General features: G+C 36.8%; 1 protein-coding gene across 1 annotated transcript in view; it reads right to left on the minus strand.

Annotated features, from left to right (window-relative positions):
* The window catches only part of HOMER1 (homer scaffold protein 1), a gene marked incomplete at both ends in the record, with an annotated part of 65523 nt that overhangs the window by 34748 nt on the left and 9519 nt on the right, over window positions 1-21256 (minus strand). Inside the window, 2 exon segments of the mRNA XM_079548378.1 lie at window positions 10460-10602; window positions 17452-17544. Of these exon segments, the coding sequence (XP_079404504.1) occupies window positions 10460-10602; window positions 17452-17544 (236 nt within the window).

The raw sequence follows: 21256 nt of genomic DNA on the forward strand, positions 1-21256 counted from the left end.
AATCAGAGAATCGTGGAATCATTAAGGTTGGAAAAGACCTGTAAGATCATCTAGTGCAACCACCAACCCATTCCCATGATGCCCACTGAGCCACGGCCCTCAGTGCCACATCTACATATTTCTCGAACAACTCCATGGATGGTGAGTTCACAACCTCCCTGGGCAGCCAGTTCCAAAGCATTACCATTCTTTCTGAGAAGAAATTCTTCATAATATCCATCGTGAGTGCAACTTAAAGCTATTAGTTCTTCTTCTATCACTGCTACCTGGGAGGCCAATCCCCAACTTTCTACAAATTCCTCTAGGGAGTTTTAGAGTGCAGTGAGGTCTTCTCTGAGCCTCCTCTTCTCACACTGAACAACCCCATATCTCTGAGCCACTCTCCATAAGATATATGTTCCAGATCTTTCACAGTTTCACTGCCCTTCTCTGAACACATTCCAGGGCCTCCATCTCTTTCTTGTAGTGAAGGAACTAAAACTGAACACAATACTCAACAAGTGGCCTCACCAGAGCTGAGTACAGGGGAACGATCACTTCCCTCCTCCTGCTGGCTGCATTATTTCTGATACAAGCCAAGATGCTATTGGCCTTCTTGACCACCTGGGCACACTGCAGCATGTGCATATGCAGCAAGCTGCCAACTAACACCCCAAATTATTTTCCTCTCTGCAGCTTTCTAGCCACTCCGCCCCAAGCCTGTAGCGATGAGTGGTGTTGCTGCGACCAAAGAGACTGGGCACTTGTCTTGTTGAACTTCATCCCACTGGCCTGAGCCCAGCTATTCAGACTGTCCAGATCCCTCTGTAGCGCCTTCCTACCCCCAGGCAGATCGACACTTCTTCCAAGCTTGGTGTCAGGTGAAAACTTACTGAGGGTACACTCAAAACCCTCATCCATGACATCAATAAAGATACAGGGGACAGAAGTGTTCAGTCATCTCTGTCCAAGCCCCTTGGCTGTGTAACCACTGGAGCTAACCCTAGCAGCTGCTTAAGGTACAATTACTCACAAGATTTAACTGTACCAAAGGAACAGGAACTGCAACCACCTAAAAAAAACCACTCTCCTTCTCCATTTCCTCTTAATGCAAGCACAATTTGGCAGAGCATTTCTCATGCCTTCAAATGGAAAAGAATCCATAACTAAAATAAAATATCTGTTGACAGCTATCTAGGGCTCAGGCTTCCATGGTCAATCCCCCAGCAGTAATTTATCTAATTGATTAAAAATTAGCTAATTTGTAAGTCCATATGGGCTTCATTAACACAACTTTAGCACTTCTCAAATGGTGAAAGAGTCCTTTCTGGAGCTTGTTTCAGTCCGCAATTAATAATTCACCATCAATGAATGTGGAAATACTTTATGACTTAAGATGACGAGCACCTTGTAACACAGGTCAAACGTAATGTAAATTCCCCTGAGCAATATCTAATTATATTCTTATAAATGCCAACAAGAATATAGTAATTGATAGACTTTTAAGCATAAGTCAGGCAAAACATGGTTCTCAGTGGAGTGATTTCTGCCTTCAGTATTCTTCACCAAGGAGGGGAGGTGGTTAAGAAAGGAGTGACACAGAAAAAACTAGGATAAAGCAAATGGATCTTTCTGTCTCAAACGTGAGCTGTTAAAGGCTGAAGGTATATGTATTTATATCCTTCTTTGAAACTTGAGGAAAAAAGTTTTATTCTGCCTCAAGAATAGTAATACAGTCATTCATACTATCATGACTGCTTTACGCTATCATCAGGCAATCCAGATAGCAGTGAAACCATAACCACCCAGCATATGAAAATGTTAGAACTCAGTATCTACCTATGTATATGTGCAGTTTCTCATATGAGAACTACAAGTCACTCATGATCCACAGTGACAACTGGTGTCCCCCAGGGGTGGGTATTGGGTCTGATAATCTTTAATATCTTCATCAATGACACTGACAGTGGGGTCAAGTGCAACTTCAGTAAGTTTACTGATGACACTGAGACAGACGTAGTCAACACACCAGAGGGACAGGATGTCATCCAGATAGGCCTAGACTGGCTCGGCCAGAGGGCCCAGGTGAACCTCATGAGGTTCAACAAATCCAAATGCAAGATCTTGCACCTGGTTTGAAGCAACTCCCATTACTGGAACAAACTGGGGGATGAAAGGATTGAGAGGAGCCCTGCTGAAAAAGACCCGAGGGAACTGGTGGATGGGAAGCTGGACATGAACCAGCAATGTGCCCTCACAGCCCAGAAAGCCAACCCGATCCCATGCATCAGAAGTGTGACAAGAAGGGTGAGGGAGATGATCCTGCCCCTCTACTTTTGCAAGGCCTCACCTGGAGTATTGTGAGCAGATGTGGAGTCTCCGGAACAGGAGAGATATGGACTTGTTAGAGCATGTCCAGAGAATGGCCTCAAAAATCACCCATGGAATGGAACACCTCTCCTATGAGGACAGGCTGAGAGACCTGGGGCTGTTCAGCCTTGAAAAGAGAAGGCAGTGAGGTGACCTGAGAGCAGCTTTTCAGAACCTAAAGAGGAGCTACAGGAAAGGACAGACTTTTTAGCAGGGTCTGTGGTGACAGAACAAGGGGAAATAGCTTCAAGCTGAAAGAAGGTAGATTTAGGTAGGATACAGGAGGTAGAAGCGTGGATATAAGGAAAAAATCTTTTACAGTGAGGGTGGTAAGGCACTGCAACAGTTTGCCTAATGATGTTGTTGATGTTCTGTCCTTGGAGATATTCAAGGTCAGGCTGGATAAGGCCCTGGGCAGCCTGATCTTGCTGCGGATGTCCCTGTTCACTACAGGAGAGTTAGACTAGATGGCCTTCAGAGGTCCCTTCCAACTCTAAGAATTCTATGATTCTATGGTAACACAAATCTTCAGCTCTTTTTTAATTTCCTTTCTCTAGAACTGTGTAGCCATTTGAATTATTTCTATGTGGATGGTAATACATAACCTGAAACTAAGGTCTAAACTATTCTCCAGTTTCACAGAACAAGATTACGACATTTCAGGAATACAAAACAGTAAATGAACAAATCTGGAGAAGTTTATTTAGCACTTGGTTACCAGAACAGCTGGTTATATGTTTGTTCTGTGCTGTTAAAAATGAGTGGACTAAGCTTTGTGCTTGAAATGAAGCAGCTACCTATCAGCTACTAGGAACTTTTAGTCTTCTTATATACTACACTTCTTACTAGCCATTTGGCCATAATTTTTAAGAGGTCCTCTTTTGGAGAGGCACAGCATGTGTATGTACAGAAGAGAGCAAACTGGGTGTACTCTTACCTGCAAAACATAAGAAAGTCTTGTCAAACAGGCAAAATTTCAGTTTCTAAAGAAAGCCCTCCAGCTCCTCACCAAGAATTAATCCCAAACTGAAGGGAGGGAAGCATGAACACTTCAGGGTATTTTGGTCATGAAATACTTTCGCCCATCAATTTCCTCAACCAACCAGGACAAAACAATGAAGTTCGCGTGATCTGACACTGAAAAGTATATTAAGAGTTGTCCTGAATAACACCCCCTCTGTCCTTGCTTTTCACCAAAGGCTTCTCATTTCAAGATTCACGACTGTTAGAAAATTCACTTGAGACTTGGGGGATAAATAGCAATGTGTTTTTCTTTACTGGTAACCTTGAGCATTCATGGCTTTCTTTTCCTGAGAAGATACTTTTTAAAGTGTGTCTGAAAAATATTTTTAAGTATGCACTAAGGCTTCCAATTCAAGCAAGGTATGAGATTTGTAGTTTCAATGTATTAAATTTTTCAAAGAGGATTTTTAAAGAATAGCACTTTACAAAGCAGCCACTTCCTCATAAAATTTTTTCACTGTGATTTTTTTCTGGAGAATGCTTGAGCATTTTTTTGTGTGTCCACGCTGTTTGATGCTAATGACAGTTGAGTGTTGAAAAGAAAGATTTAAAAGACAGTAGTGGAAGAGGTATCTGCTAAAGTTGTAAATGATGATCTAACTTCAGCAGTAATTATCAAGACAGAGCTCCAGTGTATTAAACCTTCTTCATGGTGTCCTGGGAAAGCTAAGTTTGCAGTTTATCCCTGTTAGTGGTAGAAAGGTTTCCTATGAGGACTCAGACAACTCTGAATGAAAGAAGTATGAGTGAAGAAAATATGCGATATGAACTACCTGCATAAGATCACCTATATCTGCAGCTGGAATCCTTAAAAAGATGACTTCATTCTTCAGCTTAAAACTCAAATAAAACTAGATATTCTACATACTATACATGAAAATAATCCTACACAAAATTTAGATGTCTCAGACACACACCCAGTATCAGGACATACAAAATAAGAAGTTCACTGGGCATCTAAATTACTGGTAACACATAGAATAAAGAGAATAGCTCATCACCAATGCCTACACATAACAGAAAAAAAGTAACTGTGCATTAAGACTCATAAAAGGAGTTACAAATTTCATAAAAATATATATTTTCTATATAAAAATGACAGTGAGGTAAAGGACACAAACAAAAATAAATAAAAATAAGTAAAAAAATAAAATTCACCTCTCCAGTCTGTCATAGAAAACCACCCCAGTGAGTCTGATTTTGTGTTAAATATCAGGTATTTGTAGAGCTAAAGTTCATAGTTGCTGAAGTATCAATCTTTTCATGTCATCCATGTTTGGGATTGGTTGAACACAACGGATGTATTTTTTTTAAAAGTGAAAGTTCATTCTTTCAGCAATCTAACTCCTTTTCCTTTCTACTAGGGCTTTTTTTTTTAATTGTTATGTATGTGATTGAAAGAGGAAAAATTACATGTTCCAAGTTCTATGCTTTTTTTTTTTTTTTTAAATTTAAATTGCACAAGAATTGTATTTTTCTTCGAAGAATGTAATTGACAGTTACATTAGAAAAATGCTTGCTTGTCCCTGAGGATGGTATTTACAACATTTTTTTTCAGACACCCAGCTCTCATCTTCTGAATTACCCCTTGGAGCTCTCATTAAATAAATGGCAGGAAGTGGATAGACCACGTGCTCCAGACTAGCTCTTGCTTAGCTGCTCAAAAGAGACAGTAAAATTTCTTAAGTACTGGGCTATTTTTAGTTTTGGCTCTCATCCATTCCTTCACCCATAAAAATCAGCTCTATCAGTTGCAGAGTTGCTTTATGAAAGAGCTCAGCAACACATACAGCATGGTCATTCCTCTAACAGCAGACAGAATTCCTCTTTATCTCTCCTTCCATACCTGCAGACATCTTATTAAAATGTGACAGTACAAGCTGTACTAAGCAGTATTTGGTATAAAAACATGTAGTAGTTTACTACGTATTCCAGATTCCCCATAGAATTTTCAGAAATTGTCACCATTAGGAGAATCAGAAACAAGAAAAGGTGTGCATAAACACAAGATCTTCACTTCAAATCACTGGTTTCCTAGCAAGAACTTTATTGTGAAGGATAGCCTGATTCAGCTACATCACTGATTAAGCAAAAGAGTGGGAAGTTGTTAGAGTTGGGTCAGGGAGGAAAGGAAGACTCATTTTTCCTTGTGCTTCTTCATCAGACCACCAGGGTCTTGCTAGCAGAGAAGCAGAATAGGTAGGAGAACAGCACAGCTAGGATCTTCATAATGTCAAACAAATGTTGCTTGAGGTGAAGTCAAGACCTACTTCTTAGGTGCTCTAATAATCTTTGCTTACAATGACAGTGGGAACTGAATGTCTTTGAGCTGGTTCTCTAAATGTGTACCAAGAAATAATAATCTTTTATCAAAAGAGTAGTTGAATTTACTGGAGTCTCTCTAGTGCCCTAGGATGCCACAGTTCTTTATAGCACCATGCATTTCAAATACAGGTACTCTCTTTTATGTCATAGAGATACCTTTTTAAAAAGACATCTAGCTTTAGCAGTCTCCATTCTTGGAGGTTTTCAAAACTCAACTAGATAAAGCCCAGAGCAGCCTGGTCTGATCTCATAGCTGACCTGCTTTGAGAAGGAGCTTCTATTACAGTCTTCCTGATGTTCTGCACAACACAAAAGTATCCTAAGATCAGGCTAGATAGCATTTAAAATCCAGAATGAAAAATACGTTTTGTGCACCACCTGCACGACTTGGTAAGAAAATGGTATGTATCACCATAAAGAGCATCCTAATAATGGGATTTGACTATAAATTCAAGTTACAAGACAGCACAAAAAAACCGTTATCTCAAAACTTTTCTTCAAAGCCAACTTAACAATTAAACACAATCCATAAAGTATTGTTACTGTAATATAACTAAAATACTTAAGCTTATAGAAGCACATTTATAATACACACAGTGAAAAATCTACTAAAAAATTTGTGTACAATTTTTAATGATAACTCAGTGAAAGAACACGACCTAGCAGCAAGATCTTAGGTTTGGCTTTTTTGTTGTTGTTGTTGCTTTTTTTTTTGGTTACAGAATTGGATTTACATGCAGCATTATTAAAAGTTAATCTATCTAGACAGAAAATATCTAAGATACCAACATTTGAAATGAGTCTGTTTTCACTAAGGCAGTGAGTCAAACTTTCATATTAAAAACTTACTTGAATACAAAAATAGGAATTTTAACTAACAAGCAACAAACACACACATATATATTGTGAGTTTGAAATATTAAGTTATAGAAATTCCAACTTTCATTAAGTTTAGATGGAACATCTTCATATATGACATGAAAAAATGATGTAATAGGTTCAAGTTATGGTTGACACAAAATTGAAGGCTTTCAAGATTTGTGCCAGAAGAATCCTCTCATAGTAAGCTTTGTTTCTGAAAGCGTGTTTTATCCCACAGCTTTCTACTGTGCCAAGAAACTGAATAAAACTTGTTATGAACAAATGTATTTTTTTCAAGGGGGAAAAAAAGCAAATTCATCAAACAGTTACCAAAACATCCCAAGCAGCATTTGCAGATTTTGCCGGGCATACTATTCAGTTTCTGTACTTGAATTATATTCTAAGGCTGAATAAGCTTAGAAAAGTATTCCTTTGGGCTCATTCAGACATCTAGGCACTCTACATACTGTGCATCAGTATAATTAAACTTGCATTTAAGAGTCAGGTACAGTCACATCAGAAGTGGTTAAAAACTTACTAGCATCTACTTTCTCCCTGAACTCCATTTTATGATCAAAATATTTTTTAGTTTAAAAAAAATAGAAAACAAAACATAATTGAAAAAAACCAAACAAACAAACAAAACAAAACAAAACAAAACAAAACCTCCCACAATTTAAAGAAAATGCCAAAGGTAAAAAGACAGGAGGAAAAAAGTAAGAAAGACATCTGAGTAGACCAAGACTTAATAAAGAAAGAAAATTTGTCCTTCCTCTAGCCTTATTTTAAATATTAGATTTTATTAACTGGCTTTTATAGAGAAAAAAAAAAAAAAAAAAAAAAAGTGTCCCTGGACTAGCCATCATTCAGCAAAGTACTCATCAATGTCTCGCCAAAATTATTAAAATTAAAATGCCAGCTTAGGCTACTTTTTATTTTCATTTCTTCTGGCAACATTTAATAATGATCGCAATGTTCAGGCTATTCATGACAAACACAAAGTTCCCAGGTAATAATACTTCATAATTCAACATTAACTATCATAGTTTTAAAAAAAGGCAAGAGATTTAACTGCAGGGGTTTATCTTCCTGTGCAAGGCTCATAACAGTTTAATAGTGTTCTCTCTCAAGCAGTTGACTAGAATCACACTGCTTGTGGACAGCTTTAGGACTTTTCAGTTAAGGATAAATTGAAGTAACTAGACAGACTTTTGTTCTGTTACACTTGTGGGACATGAATGGGACTTGTTAGATAAAGTTCATCTCAATACTTACAATTATTTACTGAAATAATAAGAAATTAAATTTCTAATAACAAAACACTAGTGAATTAAGTAATGCTTTTATTCAGTTTTTGGGGTATAAATGGACAGAAAATAACTATAAATACTAAAGTAGTCTACATTTACGCTGCAGAAATAATACAAGCCCAACTAATCACACCAGGACATACAAAGTGCGGAAGACGACGTATCTGTCCAGAGAGATGAGTTAGAACAAAATGAAATAGAACATTTTTCAGGTGTGCAGATTAAAAATGACAAGCGAGATGTAGCCTACAGCATGAACTCCACGCTTCCGATCCTGACCTTGTTAACGTCTATCAGACCCTTCCAGTTCACACAAAAACATAACAGTTCCCTCCCCCAGTGACTGTTCTAACAACAACTTCAACCTCCTACCCCTACCCTCTGCTGCAATGACGCTGCACACAGCTGAGTTTGCCCAGTTCTCAGCAGCAATGCAGCTCCCACCTGGACCTCCACCTTGTGCGGTGCTGCGGCACCTTGCTGCACGAAGCTCCAGCCTCTGCCTGTAGCTTCACCTAAGCCTGCCTTGTGCACCAGCCTACACCATCACTTTTGGACCCTCCCCTGGTGAGCAGGTCCTGTCACACCGAAGCAGAACATAGCTAAATCGAAGTAAAGAAGCTAATTTCCAACCCAAGTTCTGACAATGACTTGTAAAACATAATCATGTAACTGGTATCTTTCGAAATACAAGGAATTTAAATGGTAGCTTCCCTTGGATTAAGACAGTGTTCCTTGACTCTCAGATACATACAAAAAGGCTTCTTTTCCTTCTATACGAAAAAATGGTCAGAAAGTGTTAGCAAGCATTTTCTTCTTCGTTAAATAATAGTATATAAATGTCTTCGGTTGTTGTTTTTTCTCTTCTTTTGCTTCATTACAAGCTTGCAGCTGCCATCAGCAAGACAAAACTGATGTCTTTTGAGAATTATCATAAGAAATGTCATCATTCTATATTTAGAGATATCTAAATATAGACATATCTCTAAAGACAGAGATATCACTGCAATGACAATTCTTGCTACTGGTTTATCACCACACAAGAAACTAAAACCAGGCACTCACATTGCATACATGCAGATGAAAGAAAAAAGCCTGGTAGTTTTGCTACCTCTGTTCTACCCCATCCACAATTACAACCAGGTAGCTTTGAAAACATCTTCAGTCATGCTCCATGCAAAGCAATATCTGGTACTATACTGAGACATACCAGAAGTCATATTTACACTTACATAAATAGAGAGAAGATCTTGCAGCTATCATTAAATACAAACAAAAAAAACACTTACAGTCTGTGGACCTTACCACAACTACTTTTCCCCAAAATAGTGAGAATGCCAACATAAAAGTAAAAAGTACTCTTTACAGAACACTAATAGACATGCAACATTCATAAAATTCCATCAAGATGCAAACAGTGCTCTTACAAGGCACCGTTCCTTCTAAAACATGTAATAAATGCTCTGGTACTAGCTGAAGTATAAAAATAAACACAGTAATTCTGCTAAAAAATTAGTGCAAAAGTATAATTTTTTTCTCATTTGAAAAATGTAAAAGATTACTTCTATTATTCTCTCACAAAAATGAGAAGTTTTGAATAATTTCATCTCTGCTCATTCCAAATTATTTGAATAATATCTAAAGTTCTGTTGTTCCCCAAATTTTGATGAAGGGCATAAAGCTGTATTGAGACCACTTGCTAAAAAAAAGTAATGCAGTATTTCTAGCTTTCCTCTAAGTTCATTAAATATTTATGTTACTCTCCATGGTCTCAGTACATAATGTGTTTTATTGAGTTCCACTTTCAGTAATTTTTAACAAATAAGATACATCCATCTTAGCTCGTTTAGATAAAAACTCTTTGTTTTTTAACAGAACACAATGGAATACAGCATTCATAGAAACATGGAATGGTTTGAGCTGCACGAAACCTTAAAGGCTCCCTAGTTGCAACTCCCCTGCCACAGGCAGGGATACCTTCTACTAGATCAGGTTGCTTCCAAGTGCAATTAATTATAATTCAGTCTGGAGCAAAACTACACATCTCCTGTGTTCTGAAAAAAAAGTTGAAAAATGTTTTCAACTATCGTAACTGTGCGGTTAAAGGCTGCTTTAAACTGCATAATCCAGAAGCGGTATAAGAGTCTTTTTCTTCCAACAAGTTATCACTGAAAGGCCGATCCAATGTTACCAGTTATTTAAATAAAAATTGCAAAAATAATTTAACTGGAATATTCTGTGAAGTGGTTATCTTTACTAAGATCTCAGTCACTGAAATCACGCTTCCTGTTAAAGGGACGCCTGTACTAATGAGCATTCAAATTCTCATGCTCAGCTGAATAAGTTACAAAGTAATGCACTCCTAGTCTCATTCCAAGAGACTTCCCCATACATAATTTTGTTTCTTTGTTGTGAAAACAATGATTATATTGCAAATCTGAAAGCAGGTCCTGTATTTTGTTTTATTTTATTAAAAACCACATGATTTAATTCTTAACTGAGCTAGGTAGAAGCCATGGCATGGAAAAGGTCCCTTTAACAAGGAAGAAGACAGATATCATTTTATTAGGATGTGGGAATTGAATCTGTACCTATGGGTAAATGGCAATGCATTCTGGGTTGGTTCAGCCCTTGGTTCTGAATTCTGTGTCACTTCTGGCGTAGCTCTCTCGTCATCTGTCCCGTTAATGCTTTCTGGCGTTAAAGGAGACTGAATATCCCCTCCAGCCGATTCCTTATGTAAAACAAACAGATGATAAATTAGAATTACAAACTGGCCTGCTCATGATGACAATGTGCTAATAAGCATAACTTTAATTCTTACATAAGATACAAATTTTAGCCAATATTAACGTGAAGCTCACAGATTTCCAGCGTTCCCCACAGACATGTTTCATCATGTGATTTAATTTAGAAGCATATTACCATCAGATTCACACTGTCTTGCACAAAACACAACTGACATGATTTGCAAGCATTCAGCATCCTTCTTATTACAGATGTCTATCACTCTTGCCTGATATTCACATTCAGCCACAAACCCACAACTATTCACTCCCAGGATTCTTACTCCTTACTTTATATTCCAACACAAAGAAACAAATTTTGCTGTTTCAAAATCCAAACTTCATATTCAGCATTAACCTAAGTAAAGAGTAGAAGAGTCTTTGCTGCTGCAGTCAGTCTGATGTAGAAGACTCCTTTGTAAATAATGCTTGGTCAGTAGAGTCCTTGCAAAACTTATGGTCATTTTAGCCCAGTTCTCATTCTTGCTATTCATGGTACCATCTGGGAAGAGCAATATTCCAAATACAAGCAGGCAGCTTCCACTGCTCCTATGTAACTTGATACCTCAAAAACTTGATGCCTGTCTCTTAGCCAGAAGGCACTGGTGTAGTTTCAATCAATCCTTATCATACCAGAATATGCCTTTGTGTTTTGATCATCAAATATTACTTGCTGATCTCTAAACACTGAAAACTATTTCTTTTTTTTAAAAAGTACACCATATAGCCCACTTCTGAACTGAGAACATTACAGGACTTTCAATCCCTGTACACGATTTAATTTTAGTATTTTCTTTCCCATTATACTCTTCATCAAATAATGGCTGTCACAGAAGATAAAAGAGTGATAAGCTAAGTGCCTGTCCTACCTGAAATACCTTAGTAAGCTTTTAGTCGTGAAGTGGCAAAAATCTGACTCATGAAAAAAGACTTTCATTTAGAGTTAAATCAACATCATGACCACAAAGCAGAAGATGGCTGAATAACAACTGTTCTAAAAGCCAAGCATCTCCTACGACCACACAGACTCATACCATCTGCATGGGTAATGGCTAAGGCTGCTACTTAATAATATTAAACTGAAGCAAAAGCACAGGCTCTGAAAGGTTAAGTGCTCCTCTTTCCAGCTCTTTGACATTGCCTAGAAAGCTGAAGAATAGCAATCTCAGAAAGAATTGCAAAGTATGTGACTCATGGTCTTAAAAGATTAAGGTCTAATTTTTAGCATCTACTTGTAGCCTTCAACTAGCTTACAAGGCAGTACTGAATCTACATCTACAGGCAACATGGCCCAGGACCTTTGAGACTTTCATGGAATAACTCAAGATCTTTTGAGAAAAATAAGATCTAGTTGTTGTCATCACCTTCCACAAAGCCCACATGTCACTTATCCAAGAATACTGTAATTCACATTTTTCACTGTATTACTTTCTCCAATCTTATTAAATTCTGGTGGGTTGTAAAGCAGAAAATAATTACTTTATCCTAATTTGCCACACAAATATAAAGTGTTATTTGTAATATAAATGCAAATCATTTATTTCATGAATGTAAACTGCTCTCGACTTTCGGGAGGAAATCTGTTACTTTATACTCAAAAGTTACCTCATATGATAATATCCTAAAAGTCAAAAATAAACCTTGATTTTTACAGAACAATTTTGCTGAACTGAAGCTGAATTGAAATTAAGTGTGGAAGAAGAGTATAATAGGCAAGATAATCAGGCACATACATTGTGTAATATAAATTATGCATTTTTGCCTATTATTATCCTCTGATGTGATAGAGAGTTTCCACCTACATTAAACGAAAGGCAGTATGCACCCAAAAGTTTCTGTTACTTCCTCTTTTTCCCCAGTTACACTTTATGCTCTAAAAAAATACATACTATATCCCATGAAAACTGGTTTGCTTGTATCTTCAAGTTGAAATTCCTGGAACACTATTATTACGCTGATAAAGCCACAGATTATCTATTAGAACATGCTAAGTACAAAAGCATGAAAGAATTCTCTTCAGCAGAAAAAAAAATGTGCAAGTTCCATCTTTGCCTATTTCTTAGTAAGGCACAGTCATAGACTCCCAATTTGAGTGAAAATTGAGTGACAAAAATTCAAGCAGACAAACATGACAGTTTTTGTAATACCTAAAGGTTCGCTGCCTGTAAATCAATTCCAGCTTGTTTTTTTAAGTGTTGCATTGTTTTTTGTTATTAGTATTCCATACACTAGCTTGTATTTCTCTGTCCAGTTCCCGCCTTGCAATTTCACAAGGCTGCCAGCTATCAACTCAGGTGCCATAATACGAGTGGAAACACTTGCACCAATACATCCCACAGTCACTCTTCCACAAGTTGTGTAAGAAAACTGCTTGTCCACAAAGAAGCCAACAGGTGACAAAACCATGACCATTTTGCCAAAATTGGTCTATTCCTTGCACCATAGAAAGACCTGATACAAAACTTAGCAGACTATCACTATCCTAAGTAGTGTGCATATGAAAGGCCCCAGAGAAGAGTCGGATTGTTTTGAATGATAGCACAAAATTTCAGATGTGTTATTAAAATGGCTGCGGTCACAAGAAACATCTAAGGGCAGATTCTGGCTAAGAGAGGAGAAGAACTGAGATTCAGACATAACTTTTAAGAGTGGAGTGAGGGTTCTGTAACATTTAGTTCTGCACTGGAACATATTTAAAAAAAAAATTTTAAAAGGCTAAAAAATCCCAACAAAAACAGCAACAAAACAGTTTTCAGGCTATTGCCTCATGCAGTTCAGTGAACTGTGTAACAAAGTGCTACTCTTTCAATGTGCAGGCAAACCAGTAACAGAAAATAGGCCATAAGTCTCTTGCTACTGTAAGATCCATTGTTTCATTTCTCTGTATTGAAGATGAGTCTGAAAAAGAAGAGGTGGCAGAGGAGAGGAGGCTGTATTTTAGTTTTATATGAACAACATAATATCCTTGCAAAACCCTAGCACAAAAGTAAGGTTAAAAGGACGACAGATAGGGTAGCTATTTGCACAAGTGGTCTTAGAAGTACCAACATTGACATCTTCTTTCTAGTCCACCTCAGACTGATGCTTTCATACAGCTCAGATATAAATAAAGTCTGTACTGTTACATGAATCTGTCTTAATAGAGATGAGTAGAAAGTACAAGTCCTTTGATACAGAAATAATGCTTTTCTCTCTACTAGGAAAAAATACCATGCTCTCAGCGAGACTTACATACAACAAAGCAGCATCTTTCATGATTTGTTGGTCTTCCACTGTAATTCCCTGGACAAGTTATGTTCTTTTTATGGTTAAAGTGATTTTATTTATTACCTGATGTGCTGGGAAATTAAACCAAAGCCTGCTGGTAAATGGGAGAAGGACAAGCAGTATTAAAGAAACAGTAAGAATGTAGAATTTGTAGAAAGTGTTTCAGTGGGGAAAAAAAAAATAGTTGAAGAATACATGTCCTTGAATGAAACAAGTAGGAAAAAAAAATTCTTAACATGGGACTACTACTTCCTAGCCACCAAAGGACTTTTCTAAGGTGGGAAATACTTAGCTAAGCAATACCAACACTTCTAAAACTCCAGCATCTTAGAAAAATAGCCTAACTTCAGTGGACTTTAGATAAGATGGGTCTTAAGTTTCCAACACAGCTAAGTGGAAAGTACACGAGCTATAAATTCCTGTTTTATTTATGTGACATTTCTGTTGTTATCTCCTTTTTTATTTTTCTCTGTACTTTCACATCAAGTTCCTAAAGGACATTCAGAATTAAAACTGATATATGCCAGAAATATTTGCAGAGCTGCATCAGACAATGCTGAGCAGTAAATGCTTTGTGCAGGGTTTTGTTATGCTAGATGTAAACATATTTTAATAAAGACTTAACATGTAGGAACACACTGAATGCAAAAAAAGCAGACGTCCTTCTTTTCCTAGAACTGTGCAGCAGAGAGGGGTGAACAATGTACCTTACCCAATACATTTAATAAACTGGTAAACAATGAGAAAGACATTCTTTAAACACTGCTATAAGATATTTAATGTAAGCTTTAAGCGTATATTTTTCAGTTTTGATATACAGTATTTTCCTATCATTAATTTGATGCAGAAGGACTATCAGAAAGTCTGTGGCAGCAGAGGACTCACCCTTGCAGTTAACTGCAATATTCTTATAAACCACACTGTTTATACACCACTTCCCACCCTTTCCTGTCAAAATTTCCCCAGAAAAAAAACCAACACGTTCTTGGGAAGTCCTGCCTGGCCACTGAATCTCTTTCCTTAAGTTGGAAGGGACCCACAGGGATCACCAAGTCCAACTTTTGGCTCCGGACAGGAACGCTCAATATTTAAACTCTGAGAGCACAGTCCTTTTGAACACTGTCCTTTTGAATGCCTTTTGAACTCTAGCAGGCTGGGGCCATGACCATGCTCTGGGGAGTCTGTTATGTGCCTTTTTCACACTCTGGTGAAGAACCTTTTCCTAACACCCAACTTGAGCACTCTTTGATGCAGCTCCATACCAGTCCCTCAGGTCCTTTTGCTGGAATCCAAAGAAAAAGGGAAAAGAACAGTTGTAAAATGATTAAGAAAAACAACACTGGAGTTAAGTGCCCTGCAACCACTTTTGGAAAGACTATCAAAATGACAGAAAGCACTCCTTTGGTCTCCAGTGTCCCACCTACCTTACCCACTGCCAAGCATCCATCTTCCCCCTCAGTTATAAATTTCTTTGAATAAACCTAGCACCATATAAGTGTCGAAGTATGCCACAAAACCGTCACTGCTCATCTGCTCTGAACTCCAGAATTCCTGATTCAACTGCCTTCTCTCTGGGGAACTGATGGGAAGCATTGAGTATGTGACAACCATTATGCTGATATGTCAGCACTTGCGCTAACTATACCTTTTGAAATACACTGACTTACCAATGCAGTTAAAAGCCAAGAAATAAAAAGGAAGGACTGAATAAGAAGGTGTTCTTAAGTGTACAGTAATAAAATTGCAGCTCTCAACATGCATTACAGAATTGCTCAAGGTAGCATTTCTAAAGCTGCCTACAGCATAAAATGTTGGGCTCCAAGTATACAGGAAATGAACAATATTAATAGCTTATATAGAAAAAGTGAAAGCTTTAACCCTAGGCAACTGCTTGATAAAAGAATCTCGTCTCTGACTAATTCAAACTTACATCCAAACCAAGTAAGTGACTCCATTTGACTCTGTCAGATTTAACTCCTGAGTCCAGACTGTTAACTAGTACGGCAAAAACAGAAGCACAGTAATAACTTCATCTTTAATGTTCAGTAACTAGAGGCCTAGCTGAAATTCTCCACTGTCTTTAAAACTAAGCGTATACACTAGTAAATAATGTCAAAATCTGCTTCCATTATCTATGCACTTATGAAATTTACCATAAATTCAGAGACAGTCATGAAGATCAGTACTAAAAAAAAAAAAAAGACTGCCTCATTTTTCTCCTCTTACAGTACAGACAGAAGCAGTTTCCCTTTGATACCAAAAGTCAACTTAGCAATAGGGCAAAATGCCTACCAGTGAAAACAACATGAAACTATTTCACTGTATATATTCTTGAGGCTCCTCCCCTGACTTCTCCTGGAAGAACATCAGATGTATCTTTCTTCTGAAGCAGTAAACCTACTTCTACAGCATGCTGCAAACCACATACCATCCTTTTGCCATCAGTGCAAAAACACCAAAGAGATGCACTCATTCAATGAATAAAAACGCACTCTCAAAAACAAACAAACAAACAAAAAAAGCAAACACAGCTGCATTAATCCTACATAATAAGGAATCCCTGTTGAAGTTGTAAAGCTGCGTAATTTTCCAAAAATAGGAAACACCTTTTCGCAATTGCATTAAAACACTGGAATGGATGAGTACAAATGCCTCATGCAATTTCTGTTTGTTTTTTTTTTCTCCCCCAAAGCAAATTCAAAGTATCTACTTTCAAGGAACTTAATTTTAGGTATGATTAATGCAAATATAACAAATATAACCATATTATCTTTCTGCTGGGCTTATATTAACCTAGTTCACATGCTTAGAAACATCTTTTTTTAATTCTTCTTTTGCAATATGGCTAACTGTAATAAAACTCGGAACCCACACAAGACTATCATTGACCTTCACACAACACGAATGAACACTACAAAGTTGGAAATAAGTAAAAATAGTTTGCTGCTTTAACTTTGATTTTTGTTTGAATGATTCTTACATAAAGTCCTTTAAAGTGTATCAGCTCAAGTCTCAGAGATATAACAAGTAATAAAAGGTCTTAACTATAGATTTTCTTATATAACAGCTCACCATCTTTACTAATATTCTAGGTGAAGCTCAAAAAAAGGAATGAGAAAGAAACAAACATTTCATTTTTCTCCTCTGAAAAGAAAGAAAGAAATCAACTCCTAATATGGCACTGAATATCTGTTCACTTATGTCAGCTGGACTGTCCGTGCCTCCCCTTACCCCTTGCCCCAACCCTCTGGCCTCTGTTAGCCGAGTCCTGGAGCTGCCCCATGGTGGACAGCAGCCAGATCTAGCCAGCTCCAGAAACAACTCCCTTTGACTCCTCTAGAACATACATTAAAAGTGTTCTTAGACTTCTGAACACTTCTACGGTTGACCATTGAAAGGATCCAAGCTAAATGGGAAATACCCTGTTCCTTTTTGTAACAGAGCATGTGTTTGTAAGATACAATACAAATTCTTAAAACAATATGCACAGAATTTGAAATACAAGCCTTGAAAGAGGCAGAAAAACTCACTTGAGAGGGTGTACTTGTCAGCTCCATCTTTTCTTGTGATTTTTCCTTTGCTAGCCGTGCGGCTTCTTTGAATTCCTGGAATTTTTCCGCAAACTGAATGTACATATGTTATTATAAAAGAAAACAGAGAAAGAAGAGAGAAGGTGTGAATTAGTTACACTGCATGCAGAACATACTGCATTGTACAATGTCAGATTATCTTAGTAGAATTTTTAAATTTTGTTCTCCCTATTAGATACTCATTTGATCAAGTTACACAGGGGCATAGCTTTCAGTAATTTTCAGACAGAATGCACTGTTTACATAGCAGGAAATTAACAATGCAAAAATGTTTCAACCAACCAAACAAACAAACCAGTTCAGATATAGCCAGTAATAGTAATAAACCGTCTTACATAGCTGCTGTCAGATTTAGGTTTCATTCTCTTCCTTACAATGAATAACCAGATTCTGAAGCCAGATTTGGTCACAACTGACATAAGAGCTTCACTCTTTCATGACTTAAGCAATACTAATTCCTTCCCGAATTTTGTAAAAGCTTTTAGAATTCCAATAGCTATCTAAGAAATCAGCAGTGGGAATGCTGTCAAGTTCATTTCTTGCTGTAACTGTCCTGGAAAGCTTGATGTCTCTGCTACACATATTCATAGAACAGCAATTTAGAAATACCTGCAGCCTTAAACCCTGAGAGTTGAACAACTTATAAAGAACTCTGTTTAAATTTTCTGGCTAGAGAAAAATTTAGTGATCTCAGCTTTACATCACACAAATTGTAAGTAGCTAAGCGCTTGATTTCACTTGCTTCTGCTTTTACACAAATATTATTTTACTACCATTGGCCAAACACTGCATTCTGAAAAAAACACTGGGATTTTTCCCAACAGTTTATAAATGTCTCCAGCAGCAACATACAAATACATTTTTTGGAGTTGTTTGTTTTTCTTTTTTGGTTGGATGGTTGTTGTTGTTTTGTTTTGTACTGCACATAGACAGAAGCTAAAAAGGCTACCTTTGTTTGACACAGTCTCAACTATTTTCAATTAGAAATTCACTTGCTATTCGAGACACAAAAAGTCTTATTATCCTTAAATTTCTCCTGGCTATTAGGACTATTAGGAAGTCAAGGCTATTAGCACTTGAGGGAGTATCATTTTTCTTCTCTGAAATCCTACATTTCAGCTAGTAGGTTATTTAAAAACATACATTTTCTGGATACAGGAAGATAAAAAAAAATACCATGCATGAAAACTAATCCAGCATCAAAAAAGGTCTCAGAACAGATGATAAAATTGGCAATGGATCCCCAGAACTAGATCATACTCTTCTAGGAGCACTGATAATCATACATAGACCTCAAAATCTCATTGGTAACCAATTATTTAAGTGCAGTTGAAAAAAAACTGTTTGAAAAAAAACAAGACGGTAAGTATAATCTTCTGTATCACACTGGTAGAAATTATAAAAAGAGTGAATAGACTGGTAAACATGTAACATTCTGAGAAAGAGCCACCTAGGAAGAAAAATCTCATCAATTTACTAGAATTCCTTGAGATCTTTGGGTGGTGGGTAATAGCAATCTCTTGATACAATCCCCAGTTAACAAAGAGAGGTCTCATGGTATGAAAAGAAGAGTACTCTGGAGGATTCATAATCTAAGGAAACGACGAAAAACTGTGGAAGGATAATAGCCATGATGACACGTCATGCCTCATAACTCTTAGATTGTTCACAATAAATCAGGTCAACTAACTTAAATAAGACAGGAGCTTTTCTTCCCATACAGACGAATGTTATCCAAAGTACAGACTTTATTCTGGTTGGGAAATTTGCTTCAGTTTTTGATGAATATCATGGGATATTCTACTCTTCCTACTTCACAAGCAAGAGGGACTATGCCAGAAAATCCTAATACTGTGAAGGGAATACTCTCCAATGCAGAAACCATCTTTTAAAAGCCGTTGACTTCTGCCTGACTCCTTATGGAATAATCTTAAAATGAATTTGTGGTCTGACACATTGAGAAAAGCTCTAATGAAGATAAACAAATGTTTAATTAATTTTCTTGCTTGCACATAAAGAGTTGACTGCCATGTATCTATTTTTTAATCAAATATTCTCATAGCCGCAATGATAACACAGAAAAAAGTTTACCACTGATGCACTCTACTCTGGGAATTAGTTTATGAAGGACAAAGGTAAATGAACCAAATGGTTGCAAAGTCAAATACTTAGTATAAGTAAGCTTTGATAATCATTCTTGTTTAGAGTGACACAGCTAAGCGGACAATGATATAAGAATAAATATTTTATTAAAAGACCTGATTATATGCTTCATTGGCCTTTTCAAATCAGTCACTGACTGGACCAAGTGTTTTGCAGTTGTGGGCTCCCTGAAACTTTAAATACTCCAGAGAGCCTTGAGACACTTCTTCAAAACCAGCTACAAATAACAAGGACATTCACTTTGGGACTCTGATTCATCAAATACATTTTTAAAAAGTTCCCGAATTAATTTCAAGGCAACATCTAGAAGCAACCTATTCCTGAATAAATCTGGGGACAATTTCCTAAAAACATTCTGAGAATTTGTCACCGTAACCTTCAGAATAGGTCTGTGACTCGTTATTTTTCTCAACAGACTTGTGTATCCTCCATGAATCACAGCAATTTGAGTAACTGCTTATCAAAAATGTCCTTTTGACAAAACATCTACTGTACCTTTTCTTATTATTTTTACAATAGCAACATAAAATTTTAAACCAGAAGTATACTGAAAAATCTTAAATACCAGTTTGACAGCAGCTAAAGAATGATATTAAATTGGCCACCGAGGAGAGCAAGGAAAGAGCGGTGGAAAAGACAGATGAAAATACATATGTATGTTCTTTGGCAAGAACAACCCAATGTTGGAAGCTTGGCAAGCACAGGGTATGCATGACTGCAGTATCACATTTTGCTTCCAAAGAGGTGTTTTATGATTGAGAAAAACAAACAGTACATGAAAGAGATAAACTAAATTGGCATTTACACTAAATCCTTTTAGATGCTAACAAAAGCTGTATCTATATTAGTCAGCAAGAGCTTCTAAAATGTACACACCAATTTAAATGATGAAGTTTCTAAGTTCACTGAAGCAATAATGTGCATAAATCTATCTACATGCATATATATAACATTGGTATCACTTGGAATTTTGTGGATTTGTGTTGCTTCATATAAATTAAAGCTGTCTGACTGTAAAATGAAGAAAACTTACAAGAATATTACATTGTCCACATAAAGTAGATGTAGTGGTTGTCTTTTTAATGATTTTCTAACAGACCCGCACTTACCACTTGTATACTAACAATTTCTTTCCCAAATGGATTAATATGTTTTGGCTAGTTAGTTGGTTTTGTGTTGTTTTTTTTTTTTTTTTCAGACAAGCCAAATACGATTCCTTACTTGAACACAAACCATACATTCATCTCTGTTTCAGTTAGGTTTCCAGATCTTTTGTGTACTTCAGAGATGTAGGAATTCTGCTTAATGCATAGACATGTTCTCAAACTGAAAGCTTTTTATCTGTTGAAAGATGACACTGGTTTGTACAGGTTCCCATAATTATTTACCAGATTCATATTAATAGCAAAAGGTATTATAGAAGTGTTTCTCACAACAACTCTATCACTATTCAAAGGGTTTACTGTTTTCTTCAGATTATCTTTGACTCCTGCTCAAGTTGAATAAAAAATATATATATATATCTCGTGTGGCACAGAATGTCCTTATTAGTTATTTCAACTTCAGTACTGCAACAAGAAAC

The sequence above is a fragment of the Tetrao urogallus genome (assembly GCF_951394365.1).
Source record: "Tetrao urogallus genome assembly, chromosome: Z".
Classification (NCBI taxonomy): Eukaryota; Metazoa; Chordata; class Aves; order Galliformes; family Phasianidae; genus Tetrao; species Tetrao urogallus.